This window comes from Lepidochelys olivacea, assembly GCF_965140295.1.
Source record: "Lepidochelys olivacea isolate rLepOli2 genome assembly, chromosome: 6".
Classification (NCBI taxonomy): domain Eukaryota; kingdom Metazoa; phylum Chordata; order Testudines; family Cheloniidae; genus Lepidochelys; species Lepidochelys olivacea.
Window position 1 is genome coordinate 101,358,808 of NC_140416.1, and position 14,993 is coordinate 101,373,800.

Below are 14,993 nucleotides of genomic sequence, written 5' to 3' on the forward strand. Positions count from 1 at the left end.
ATCAATAAATTTTTAATTGTGTGGCGGTTCATACCAATTTACTCATACAAAGTTTTTTTTTTTCTTTTGTATAAAACAAGTTTAATTTAAATATATTTTAAGACTTGCAGGTTTTAAACGTCCCATGATACTCTTTTGCTCTCATAATGATTGAAGAACAAAAATAGTAATGTTATTTTGTTTTAAAAACATAGCACTTGTATTATTATACTATCGATACCAGGAATTTGTTTCCAGATTTTTGTAAGAATTATTATAATTAATATTAAAAAAACTTTAGATAGAAAATCTAATTACAAAATTCTGTATTTCAGAGAAGCTTAATGTCCATCCCCTGCACTAAGACTTTTGTTTTCTATTTTCTAGAAAGCTAGAGCTGACAGGGTATGGTTTTTTGTTGTTGTTTGTTTAGTGAAAGTGTATGGAAGGGAGTGGGGTTTTCAAAGCAGGAAATACAGTATTTATTTGTAATTTTAACACATAAAACAGCACCAAGTTCAGACCAATGTGCTGGAAATCATTAAAACGCCTTGCTCAGCTTTCTCAAACTTCAAGCATAATTAACAGGGCAAAATTGCAGCAAATCTCTGCTGATATTGGTGGGAGTGCAAGACTGACCCACAGCTTTTAAAAAAAAAGTAAATTAAGAGGTATTATAGTTACAGTGCAAAAAATTAAAATTTCAAGCATAATATATAAACATAGCACCAAAACAAAAACAAAACAAAAAAACAATGCATGCAAAAAAGAAAAGAACAGAACAGAACTGAGGTATTTAAGTGAAGAGTGCCTACAAAAATCTAATTAAAGAAACATGTATGATTTAGGCAAAGCCTAAAAATGTATGATTTTTTTCCAATAAACAAACTACAATGAACTAGTTTCTCCAAATTAAGGACCTAAATCACAGATTTATCAAAAGTACGGCAGTTTATCTCAAACATCAGCTTTCATGGCATTTAACAGCACAGCTTTGGTAAGTGAAATATGCATGCAACTCTGTGAAAAGCACAGTAAGAAATTTATGTGGAAATATTTCTAAGTGTAAAGGTGCTCCATTTGTTAAATAAGTAACCAACTGATTATAAAATCTGCAGCATATTTTAGGTGTGATATGTCTAAGGTTATTTTGTTAGCGCAACAGCCTGAACTGTGCAATTCTTCATTACTATTTGTTTCCAAGTCTTGGAACTATCTAGTTTGCAGGTTTGTGTAAAATTGGAATTTTAGCCAAAGACCATTTTTTATTTGTAGTATTTAAAAAAAAAAAAAAAAATCTGTAGACGAACCACCTCCTCTGAATTGTTAAAAATAACCTCATTACACATATATGAATACAATTTCTATTATAATCCTAATAAGTTAAGTCACAGCTACACTAATGTGTTGTACTGTAAATAGAGTTGTATCATCATAAAATGCATAATAAAAATGAAGGGAATGTAAAACAAGTTTGTTCCAAAAAGATCAGAAATTAAAGATTATTAATGAGGGTTTATTTACTTTTAAGGCAAGAACCTTTTTATGCAAGACTATGTGGCATCAGGAAGTTGAAATTTATTTCTGCCAGTATGCCAGCCATTTCAAAGAAAAACCTGTCCCTAACAAATAAGTGCAATAATGACTGAGAATGCCATCTTGATGCAAAGATGACATGGGAGGTGGGGATGGGGGTAGGTGAAGGGACAACAATACTGGCACACCTATTCTCTTATACCAAATCGTCCTCTACAGTTTATAAACTGCTTTATGACTGGCACTAGTGCACAGATTGAGGAGTTTCAAGATTACTATGTATAAATCAAGCATCTGCATTAGGCATAAGATCCCTGTCCTTCTAACACTAAGCAAAGCTGTACTGACAATAAAAATAAACCAAAAAAACCTGACAACAATTCTTTGAACACTAACTTAATGTCATCATTAAAGCACTCTTGTGATTAAACAAAGCGGAAGTGAGGAAAGAAGACAAGATTGTGTTTGCGCAAAAACCTATACCTACAATTAGTTCCAAAATTTTACATGTTAAATGTTTTGTTAGCTATTCTGTTATCAAACAAACGTTAAATTCTGTCTTCAATTTGTTCCTCTCAACATTAACTTTAAAAAAAAAAAATGTGGGATTTTTAATTTTTTTTTTTAATGTTTTTTTTTTTTTTTTTAAGAGGCGTCTCAGCTGTTTGGGACCTGAGGTTGGTTTGCTTTGAGGCTTCGTAGTGCTCTTCTTGCAGCTGCAGATTTGGCAATCCTATAGCTTCTGCCAACACCTTTAAACTTTCCTTTCCCTACAACTTCCACAGTTACTCTGACCTTTCCGTCGTAAGTTCTTTCTGCAGGACTGCAAAAAACAAACACACACATTACCACCAAGATAAGCAAAGGTGAAAAAAGACTCTTCACATGGTCTTCCTATGGGTAACATATGTAATGTGTATAAAATATATAATTAAATAGGCTTTATTTTTATCTTTTACTTAGACAGTTTTCTGAGGGAAAACGTCCTAAAAAAGTAATCAGTAAGTACAAAGACAATCTTTCTTGCTCAGTATAAGACAGATTAAACACAATCAATATCCATTAAAATTTCTCAATATTCTGTGAAGCATGGTTTAAAAAATATTTTACGGCAATGCTTACCAAGCAAATATACTCTTACCTAAACTTGGCTGTCTCTGGTTCCATCTCCAGCAGCTCCCGCACTGGGGAACGAGGCACATTTGCAGAAAACTTTTCTATGGTGTTAAAAAAAAAAGTTAACTTGATTTTTTCCCCCGTTACAAGACAATTAATTACTAAAACTTTCTTCTCTATGAAAGCTAACATTACCTATTAATGGCCTCATCATAGGATAGTACACATGCCAAACCATTTCCAAAGACATCCCACTATCCATATAAATGGCACCAGCCAATGACTCAAATATATCTCCCATGGCCTTTGGTACTTCAATATCTTCTTCCTTCTCTTCATCCTCTTCAGATCTTCTGAGCTGTTTGAAATTATAAGAGACCATTGTTACACTGAACATTTTTTATTTAAAGAATAAATCTTCAGATATGGAAGTACTCTCTTATGCCCTGTCCTATGTGCCTTGTTTGAGTTTTTCAATGACACCTTTCCACAGCTAAATCATTGCTGTATTCCCAAATGAAACCAAGCAGCTGGATTTACTTTTTTCGAACGTGTGAGTGTAAAAAATAAAATAAAGCCACCGCATACACATACCATATATGCTTTTTGAATTCCAATTGTACTAATTCTGCAGAATTTCATCATGGGTCTGTTTTTCCCCAATAAGAAACAGACTTGTCTCTGACAGTTAATGCTAGTAAACCATGCATAACCAAGAGAGTTCATATTTTAAACATCTTCTAGATGCAGGCTTTCAAAGCCTAAGTCTAATTTTTGGTTGCATAGACCACGTTTAAATGGTATGTTTCAGAGTAACAGCCGTGTTAGTCTGTATTCGCAAAAAGAAAAGGAGGACTTGTGGCACCTTAGAGACTAACCAATTTATCTGAGCATAAGCTTTCGTGAGCTACAGCTCACTTCATCGGATGCAGTGAGCTGTAGCTCACGAAAGCTTATGCTCAAATCAATTGGTTCGTCTCTAAGGTGCCACAAGTCCTCCTTTTGTTTAAATGGTATGTAACTCACATACACTCTTGCCATAGGTTCTTAGTTACGGAAGGCAGGTGAAGCATAAGTGTAACTGAAATGAGCCATTAACAACAACAACTCAGTAGTGTCAGACTGAGTTTACACTATTTGTACTATTAGCTACTTGATGCCAGAGAGGCTGCTTTTAACATATATGCAGTGTTTTCTTCTATGGTTTACTATTGCTTTTATGCAGTGCTGTTATTTTTGCACTGTAAAAAGGTGTGCGTATTGTGTTATGTATACATCTTGATTTTAATATAGTCCTTTATAATAATATTTTTTTCAATCATCTGCAGTTTTGTCCATATTTTGCCTTAGTGCAAATAACACAGGAAGCTGAACTGAAAAAAGAAAAACTGTTTTTGACCATCACATCCCCAAATAAATGGAAATGAACATTTTCCTATCTTTTCTCTTCCCCTTCTGGCCGCCTCTTACTCATTTGGTCGTGGTTCAGGAATTTAAAATTCTAAGGCCAATACTCGGTCCACACTCTTAAAAGGTACAGTATTACTCCATATATTAGTCCCACCCAACATTTCTTCCGAAAATAGGTCTAACAGGGAACTAGACTGAATGTGCAAACTCTCCAAACAGCAAACTTATTGTTAAACAAATATGCAACTGTATTTGCACAGTGTATTTCACACCAAATGTACCGCAAAACACTTTAGGAAGTCCTATTCCCCTTATAAATAATAAAAGTAAGGTACAAAGCAAGGGACAAAAGATATTTTAGGAGTGAGATTTGAAAAAATAAGAGATGGTGACATGGAGAGATGCGTGGAAACTAGTCCAACTGGCAGGATCTGGTGAAGCAAAGGTTCTTGCATTAACTGTGATGAAATTAAAGGAAGAGACACAGTAACCCAGTGCCAGACTAGCACAGGGATCAGGTAGAGTAGTAGATAGAAACAAGAACTAAAGAACTTGAGGTATTTTATAACCTGCTGGTGTTTCTGAGGTACCACCTCAACCATATTAAATGATTGGGTCACTTTCACAAAGGCAAAAACCACTGTTGTAAAACTTTAAGGCTAGATTTTACACCACTTACTCACACTGGGTAAACCCACTGTAAAGAATACTATACAATATAGCAGTGGCAGAGTCTGATCCTTTGTGATTAAATCATTTGACACTTGTCCCCTCAGTTGTTTTCCCATCTTGCAATGAAAAATTTAAAGATTTTGGTTTGTAGTAAATGCAAGGGTGATAAAAATGTATATATACCTACATAGATTCAAGTCCTTTGTCTCCTTTAAACTGAGTAATGGAGTGAGCAAACTACTGAAGACATAGATGGCAAGTATTTAGTCACAGATTTAATCAACACTATTCTTTGAAGGTAGGTTCTTGCTCTAAAAGCAATTAAATCACACTTTTTAAGACTTACTATAGAGGACACTTATCAGACAAAGATCAAACCAAAATGTTAAGGAAGACTGGATGGCTCGGGGGCTTGATAATAGAAAGAAGAGTCTCATCTTTCTGTTCTAGGTAATTGGTTTGAATCTGACCCAGATCACCAGAGACAGAAAGCCATTGCCATGATATGGTTGTTTAGTAGCTTATCTGAAATGATTTGGTTTTAGTTCCTTTCCCAGCAAATAAGTGTCCATCAACATGTAATGTACTTAGTTTTCTTGGCTAGTCCAAAGCCTGTGTTTACAAATTTTCAACCAAATTGCTCTTAAAACAGTTCACTTGAAAGATACTAACAGTGTTTCCCTGGCCAGGGCCTCTCAGTCAGTGATGAAGAACACTGTTGAAGTGGTGTGGGGAAAAATTATGGTGTAAGCATGAAGGTGTGATATCACCTACATTGGATATCATAGGAGATCCTGGGGTAAAATCTGGTATCAATCCAATTAAGAAGTTATTTTCTGAGCACTTTCATTTAGTAAAAACTGCTTAATGAATGCATGCAGTTATGCTAAGTAAGTTACTACATTATTGGCATCCATATGCTTCTTTGGCTGCTATACATTCAAAACTAACACATTATATAAATCTGTATTGTGCTAAGAATTCTGATGGCATGCTAAAATCAAACATTGAATGCAAATACTTTCAAATACTACTAACCTCAGAATCCATTCCTTGCATTTCATTCTTTTCCATCTGAAACTGTACAAAGTCATCAATAACATGGAACAGCTCAGGAGAGACAGCTTTGAAGTACTTGTGGTAGTCATACTTTACAGCTAATGATGCAAAGATGGTATTATTGACTAGAGCGGATCGTAGGTCAGTTAGAACTCCTGGAGAGTGCTGCCGTGGGTCTTCATAAAGGTGCTTGGTTATGAGGTAGTCCAAAATTGCATCTCCCAGGAATTCCAAGCGCTGGTAACAATCTTAAAGCATTGGAAATAAAAAAAATGTACAGCAATACAATTAAGTTTAGTTAACTAACACATTCTTGTCTGGCCTTTCTGGATAGAAGATGTGGCTTATTACTATGTAAATACCACAAGTTAAACAATGCTCAAAAAAAAATAAACATCTACCCATGTTTAAACATCGATCTCTTTTTACTGGATTTTGTTTTCAGTGTCATCTTAAAAGGCTGTTCTGCCTGTTTTAATGTATTCCAAAAATAAGAAAAAGCTTCACAAATTATATGTAATAATGAAGCTTCTTCTGAACCAAATACTCACTTAGAGCATGGTGGCAAAAATATGGGCTTATAATGAAGGCTCAAATGCCTTAAATAGAACTGATTAAAAATAACACCAAGTAATAGTACAACTGTGTTCATCTGAATAGACAATGATAATCAAACTTTCAAAAATTCAATAAAGAAATCAATCAATACACTAAAAAAAAAGTGGGGCACTTTCGTATTTAATATTTCTGAGCTAACTTTTTATTCCTTCAGACTTTTTTCAGTTTAAATGTTCAATGGTGTTTCACTTGCAGATGTGCTGTTTTTAATTTTGAATTAGGGTTTTTGTTGTTAATGTATACATAAAACCCAGCACAAATCTAGAAAGGCATGAGAGATGGGTTAAGAAAAAACAAACAAACAGAAAGCTTAAAAATGACTAGAATGAAGCAAAAAGAAAAGGAGTGCTCCTTTTCTTTTTACGGATACAGACTGACACGGCTGCTACTCTGAAACCTAGAATGAAGCAGTTTTCAGTAGATATCATATGGATCCCAACACATTTTAACTTTTACTTTTCATGAAAACATTTAACACTAACATTAATAGTTTCCCCAAAATAGTCTTCCCTGTCAACTAAAGTAGGAGACTGGGAATATAAATTCCTAGATTCCATTCAAGTTTCTGCTACTGACTGTGTAACTTTGGTCAAGATATTATGCTTCAATTTTCTCATTTGTGTAATAGGAATAACTACCTACCACTTACCTCATATGAGTATTGCGAAGCTCAATGTTTGTAGACAAACAGCTCTTTCTCCAGATAAAGCACTTTACAATACTATGTTAATTTTTAATACTATGTATATTCTTGTTAGATCTCTATTGTAGCATATTAACATTTCAATAGGATTTGTGTTAAAAGCTCAGAGTTTTTTGAGAGGATTTTCTCCTGGAAAATCATCACTCCCACTTTCGGAGGCCCCATGATGTTTGTTCAAGACATCACTAGAATGAAAGTGATCCTTTTCTAAGATCTAGATCCCATTAGGTACAACACCCCTCAGCCCCCACTGACCTCAGCGTGAGCTGAGGACACTCAATACATGCACCCCACAGGACTGGGCTCTCTAAAGGTACTCCTGAGCATTTCCAAACTTGGCCACTCCAATGAACAACAGATTAATTCAGCCTACAGAGGAAATCTTGGCTCCAGTGAAGTCAAGGTGATGCTCTTGGGATGAAAATCAGTGAAATAGCTACCGATTTGTTTTGAAACACCGTTTTTTGAAAAAACATTTATTTTTGAAAACCATGGTGGCTAATTCTAGACAGGCACTGCAGTTTTGGAGGTTCTTTGCTAAGTCACCCTGATGAGTGTAGGATTAGTACTGAGCACATAACAGCTGATGAGAGAAGGGACAGAAGTAAAATATGAAAAAACTGCCGTCTAGAACAGGGATTGGCAACCTTTGGCCCGTGGCCGCCCTTCCTGCAGCCCCCATTGGCCTGGAGCGGCGAACCGCGGCCAGTGGGAGCTGCGATCGGCCAAACCTGCGGATGTAGCAGGTAAACAAACCAGCCTGGCCCGCCAGGGCTTTCCCTGATGGGCTGCATGCCAAAAGCTGCCGATCTCTAGTCTAGAAAAAAAAACTGTGTTATGGTGCCCTATACCACGCACTTGGTCTAGGGAATTGAGAGTCACCCACGTGCCCTGGTAGTATTTTAGGGAGGGAGAGGTCACACACAGTTAACTGGAAGACCCCTTAAAAACAGCAGAAAGAAGATCCTTCTTGGTATTCATTTTTGTATTAAGAGATTATTATCATTTTGTATTTTGACATATAAAAAAAGTCAAGATCTGTGCACAAAAAATAACCTGCACTGTACATCCTTTATTTATATCAATCGAATACTGAAATGAAGTAATTTCTTTCAGGCAACTTACCAGTAATGGTATTGTAATGGTAGGAGGCATGAGTAAATGCCTGAAGAAGATAAGCCTTATTCTTAAAACTGTAGTTAATTTTCTTCTCAAAATTTTCAAAACCAGATATCAGGTGATTCAGGGTTTTTTCAGCATCTGGGTGATCAAACATACACCTTGGTGGAATCTTCAAACAGCCATACTCCATTTCTTTACACAGAGAACACTCTGAATTGGCTACAGAGGCAGAAGCACAGTTTGGTGAAAGATTTTTCTGTTGACTGTTAAAATTCTCTCTGCTAGAACACGAAGTGCTGTTCCACTCAGTTTTTTTCATTACTGGGAGCACCTTCAGCCCTAATGAACACAGGAAAAGCTGAGCAGCTCTTTCACCACAGCTGGTCAGATAGCAACCCAGCAAGGCTTCCACACAATCTGCAATGCTTTTGTCGGCAATACACTGCTCCGTATGCAAGTCATACGAGATTGACTGTTTCCCTGTGTCAACACCACAGTTTTCTTCTGACGGATTCCAGAAGCCTACTACAAAATCATCTTCTTCGACAGCCTTGCTAGGATCCAGATAGCACATAGCATCCCAAGAACTGTAGTCAAAATCATCAAAATCTGAAGAAAATTGAATGTTACCCAGGGATGATTTTTTGGGTGCTTTCCATTCATAGCTGGAATCAGTGGTTGAAAAGGGTGAGAGAGAAATTTTCTTCACAAAAGCCCCAGATCCCATTAACATATTATCAATGAATTTGATATGTTCCTGATCATATTCCAAAAAATCATCTTCAAGGTCAGCTTCTTCCTTGGGTAACCTCCACATTAGGTCTTCATCCTCCTCATCATCATAATCGTCATCAAGTTTACCATTAGCTAACAAGCTTTCTTTTGTCTGAAAGAAGAAATAAAATGAGGTACGGGGAAAAAAAGGTATAATTACTTCTTACACAAGTTTCATAACTCTGCCAGCAAGAAATAATCGTTTTCAATTATAACCACTGTCAGCTAGCTTTAACGGTATGACCATTTGTTTTTTGTTAATTGATATCAATTAACTTGTTTAATCAGATGCAAAGAGCAATACCACTTAATATTCTCATTCTAAGACCAAAATAATTGCCTTGGTGTACAATGAAATTTTCTATAAGCAACCTTTATTGCTACAATATATATTAAATATAATTTCTTACAATGAACATCTAAGTTTCATGGGAATACAAAAAAAGCAGAGGATTTTTTTTTGTTTTTACTTGCGTCTAGTACACAAGTGGCTTAAAAAAAATAAAAACCATCCATAACCCACTTATGCTCATAGAAACAGGAGTGAGTGAGTGAGTGAGTGGGGAGAGGGCGTGGGGGGAACCAATTTTAAAATAGTGACATTAGATGCACCAAAATTTGTTTCTCTCTCTCTTGCTGCTAAGTAATACTACTATACGCAATCAAGGAAGATAATAATAAATAGCATTTCTACACAACATAAATTTTATCATAGGGTTTTTGCAAACCTTATTTGAGGTAAATCATAGGTATGATGCCCTGTATTTATGCTTTTGAGATATTCACATCAACATACATGAAAAAAGGTTTTAATATGTTGGCAGAAAAGACAAAAAAAACAGGAGCTCTAATGCCAGTTTGGCAAAAGTTTGACATTTATGTGGGTGATGGCCTGGATAGATTGCATTGGGGATTCAGTAACTTGGTAAGAGATCTAACTTAAAAAAAAATAAAAATAAAAAAAAAGCACAGGCCAATTTTTGATTCTGCAATATGAGCTGTATTTGAAAAAAGTCAGAAAAAAATTAAGACAATGTAAGTTCTAACACACAACCTTCCACACTCTGTTTTGCCAAAAAGATTTTTCCAATTTGTCATGCATTTTTGTAATGTTGCAAATATTTCATAAGATCAGGCCTAAGAATGGGGAAAATACAAACTTAGACAGCATGTTTCTTAAATATTGCATTTTTGGACAAAATATTAATGTGCACATTGAGTGAAACAATACCGTAACTCAAAAATTACTCCAAAGGGGATACATTAAGAGACTTAATTCTCTTAAGAGGTATTCAGTTAAGCAAAATCTCCTGGGTTACATTTTAGTTTAATTAGAAGTGGATATAGTTGTTGTTGTATATTGTTGCTCGATTTTTTTTCTAATCTGTGCATTTGTCATTGAAAGGAGGAAAAATTAGTGATACATATGATTAATGAAAAATAACAGGTATTCAATTTGTATGGCTTGGAGTAAATCATCAAAAACAGGTATGTCAAAATGTTACCTAACTAAGGATTGCACTGGAAGCTTGTTAAGGCCCTGACCCAAGAAAGCACTTAAGCTCAGTGCAGTTGCTTGCGTGCTTGATCCTGCACCACTGAAGTCAACAGAAGTTTTGTCATTTCATGGGAGCAGGATCAGACCCAAAGCACTTTCCTGGATTGGGGCCTACAAGCGTAAGGACCATTCCACTTTGAATAAAATGGAATCATTTATATTTGCCCTCATTTTTAAGTACGGATTTATGGCTTGCAGATACTATGGCCCTAGCATGCAGTGCTCCAAATGATCTGATCAGAAGGGAGTATGTAGTATTTTGGAAAATGAAGTATTAGGAGGCCACATTTCCATATTAGAAAGGAAAATGAACTGTAAAAACTCCATACTCCATATCTAGCCTGAAAGCAGAATTTTGACTACTCCAGTTAAGAATGAGAGCTGCCCAAACAGCAGTTTCAAAATAGACTTAAATGATTATGAATGAGATCAATTTTAAATTTTCTCAAAAGGAAAAAAAAAAAAAACAAAACCCTGAACTCTGAGCAAAAAAAGAGTTTTGATACAGATAAGTGAACTCTGTGAGAAAGAACAAACTAGACCTAATATTTCATTATTTATTGGGTGATTTAAAAAAAATAATTAACACTAAACTATATAGTCATTTGGAAGCCAAAAGGTAATTCTGATCATTTTGTTTTGTGCTAGATAGCACTTTTTCAGAAACTACTGCCCCAGACTTCAAAACCCACACATCTCAAAAAACTTCAATTTATTTTAAATAAATTATAAACATAATTTTTTCCAGTCGCGATTTGTATTTCAAACCAAAGATCAAATATGCTTAAATGTTCCTTTTATGCTTTTTCAAATTTAGTTATTTAATCAGACAACTAAAGTACTTGCATTTTTCTTATATGGTTCGGCCAGGCCAAGAATCCCAGCATTTGTCTACAATGTTTTACAACAGTAATTCAAAGTGTTATCAGAGCTATAGTTAACCCTCTCCCCAAAAAGAATGGAATTTATTCCCTGACAGTGAAATGACTATTTTACCACTTGGCAGCAGTAAACATATCTTGTGAGATCACTGTCCAATATGAGTACTGGACTGAAATATATATATAAAATTTGTGACTGGCAAAGGCATAAGCAGTAAAACGGGTACGAAGAATCATTTTTTGCCCCCTTAGTAATTTATCAGTTGCAGCCTCAAATATGCCGTTTTATTTTTAGAATGGTATAATGATAAATCCTTTTGAAATGAAACTTTGGCAGAATACAGAACTACAATAATCAGGTTTGATTTTTCAATAAAGATTTAGTCATACAGTAAATCTGTTTAACAGTCCTCTTGTGTGCCCTCTGGTGGTTCTATAGTCAGAGTATTGTATTGAGTCAAAACATAACATTCTGAGTATTTACAGATTAAGTCATTAATGCCATATAATTAGTGATTTTTTCTCTCTTTTTTTTTTTTTAAAAGCAAGAGTACCCATTTTTACCCTAACTTTTTGAGTTCATAGGGTGAAACATACAAGTATTACAATTCAATTACAAGATGAAATCTGCGAAGTTTTAAAATTGAGATTTGCCATTCTGAGCCTGCTGGTGGGCACAATCTCACGGAAAAGTGAAATCCATCACCTTGGCAGTATTGGGCCCTAACATTAGGGACCAAAGATCAGTTTACAGTCAGCTGTAATCCTGGTTTAGGATCAGCAGATGAACTGCACAACATGAGTTTAGAACTGCACTGTATGAGAGACAAACAAAACATCTAAAAGTAGTCAAGATCTTTTTGTGTTCACTCTGGATAGGAGCTAAACAGATTCTTCAGCCCTCACCTATTTAGAGTTTAAATTTCAGAAAAGAAAAATGGTTCTGTTTGATTATTCCTTTTCTACTCTGGTCTCAATCTTCAACCATTAAAGATAAAATGCCATCTGGCAATGGTCAGTTACTATTGAGAAACTTCTCAAATCAGCCATCACCTCCACTCAATCACACAACTAAGAAATACTAGTTGTACTAGGTAGCAGTTAGGGGGCACCTGGTAAAGCAGGACAAAAGCTAGCTCACAGAATCTGATGTTGTGCTGCCCATGTTGCCAAAGATGGGCTCATTTTTCAGCAAAATGATGTTTAGCCACCAATAGTGTGCAGAACAGAAATGTTAGTCAAAAACATCATTTATACATATATTTCACAGTTCACACGAAGGGAGAAACACTTCAAATTAGGTGAGCTTCCACAAAAGAGTGCTGAGAATAATGGATGGAAGCTTTATTTTAAAATATTTAAGCTCTTATACCATTAAGATATACACTCATTTCTGAACTATGGTCAGCAATCTGTTCCACAAATTGCCCTTCCTAAGTTCTCCATCAGCATCTCTTTCTCCCACATTTTTCATAAATTAGAGATATTTTAAAGAAAAGTAGGAAATGAAGATGTAGGAAGCTATATTTTGCTGAACCATGATAAAATGAAAGCTCGTTTTCTTGTCCCTCCACCTTGTGATATAATAATATATACAAAAAGTTATTTAAGTCTTAACATATTTCAATGACAGCTTACCATTTCATCTTTCTCCCATTTGTCTGTGTTACTCTTGTCTTGGTTTACTATGTAACCAGGAGGGAGCCAATTGACGGGTGGATCAAAAATAGATACCACCATACGACTAGGCAGCCCTTTCTTCTTCCCAAGACGATACAAGTTACAATTGCTGACCTTTAAGAAAAAAACACTATAAACATCTACGTATACATTCATACAAAAGTATATGAGAATACAAATATAAACAATTTTATGTGCCTAAACAATAAAATAAAATGATAGCATGTTTGTAAAACAGTCATGCATTTCTTATTTAAAATAAAACATGCATATGATAATTTATATACAGATATATTTTCCAGTTCTCAGAGGTTATTATGCAAACTTCCTAACACAGTAACTGTGACTGGCCAAATCCTGGCCTACAAACAGAAGTAACTTTTTAACATTTATGTCTATAGTTTCTTGAAAAGTTAAAGCCTTATTTATAAATAAAAGTATAACTTTCTGAATAATAGTAAAAATTTACACAATAAATATCCCATTATATAGTAGCATTCTTGATTGCCACCTTAACAAGATGTATCACAAGCCCCTTGTTTAAATTAAACCTTGGCATAAAAAAAATCAACAGTTCTGAGGAGAAGTTTGTCCATAAATGTAGCTTTAATTATGATATAATTAATTTATTTTGATGGTATCTCAAATGAATTATTTTAGTCATTTTAAAGGAGAGAGGATTGTATTGTACAATTGTATTCCTAACATGCATGCTAGCAAATTTATAACACAGGTTGTAATTTTATTTTAGACATGAAAATATCTGGTAAATATAAATATGTATTAACATATTACTTATTCAGTGTTCAAATATTTTATCTATAAATCATAGATTGTAGCCATTATTTAACAGAATAGTGATAGATCATTAGCTACTCACTTTTTTACTTCTCATATATGACAGGCGTCCCTCATGAGCATCTGGGTAAGTGCAAAACAAATATGTAGTGATGGCATGCTTTAAAAATGAATCACCAAGCATTTCGAGCCGCTCTAGATTAAATCCATCACTAGCATTTGAAAGCGTCAAAGCCTGAAGAATGAGACCAGGGTTTGGGCCAAGAGTTTTTGAGGAGTATCCACTAGAACAGTTCTTTTCAGAATCCATTCTGTCTTTTGAAAAATTAAGAGCTTCTGAAGTACTGGTGGTCACTGCCATTTTGGGGCTTCCATCTGAGGTAGATCTGTTAACATTTCCATCACGGTATTTATTACTCAGTAGAGTACATTCATTGCTGGGCTTGGGCTGGTTCTCACTGTTGTATAAATTCTGAATGGGATATGAGGTAGTTGGTTGTACAGGTATTTCCTGCCTGCAGTAATTCAGTTGATTTCCTTGGCAAAAGTCTCTGTTAACTAAATCACAATTGCCATTGGCAAGATTTTTATTATAAGAAACACCATTAATTGCTGCAAGTTCTACCGATACATCAATTTGGAGTTTACTGGGTGACTCATTGAGCAATGTTATGTAGTTCACAGACATTTGGTCATGATTTTCTGCAGAGGAGGCTCTTGTAGCACCTTGATGTGCAGCATTTTCAGGGACTACAATTGTGCTGTGCTTACAGTAATTTTCATTCTCTGCTAAAGTGGAGCTAGGAATAGAGATGAAGGATTTGCTGTCAATGGACTTTTTCCACCCGAAGTCCAGGTTAGGATATCTGCAAAATAAATGTTGATTTTTTAATTTAAAAATATCTCAAAGTGAAGGCATAAGAGAACTCCATATGTATGTTCATTTTTACATATTAAGAAAGTAGGGCATTTTTTAAAACAAAGATCATTGTAGTATCCAACTCCACTATTTACAATCAAGTATTTTCTAGCTATATGGCCAACTGAAAAAATTATATGAACCATATAGAGCAGATCAATTTTGCAC

At 34.9% G+C, this 14,993-nt stretch overlaps 1 protein-coding gene across 4 annotated transcripts in view; it reads right to left on the reverse strand.

Annotated features, from left to right (window-relative positions):
- Positions 1-1,293: 1,293 nt before the first annotated feature.
- Positions 1,294-14,993, reverse strand: part of DICER1 (dicer 1, ribonuclease III) — a gene marked incomplete at its 3' end in the record, with an annotated part of 97,708 nt that continues 84,008 nt past the window's right edge. For all 4 annotated transcript variants that reach the window (XM_084629953.1, XM_084629951.1, XM_084629952.1 and 1 more), the window contains 7 exons: positions 13,989-14,772; positions 13,067-13,222; positions 8,219-9,101; positions 5,752-6,020; positions 2,827-2,989; positions 2,657-2,732; positions 1,294-2,338 (listed from right to left, as the gene is read on the reverse strand). In XM_084629953.1, coding sequence (XP_084486079.1) covers positions 2,173-2,338; positions 2,657-2,732; positions 2,827-2,989; positions 5,752-6,020; positions 8,219-9,101; positions 13,067-13,222; positions 13,989-14,772 — 2,497 coding nt within the window. The remainder of the gene's footprint in view (positions 2,339-2,656; positions 2,733-2,826; positions 2,990-5,751; positions 6,021-8,218; positions 9,102-13,066; positions 13,223-13,988; positions 14,773-14,993) is intronic.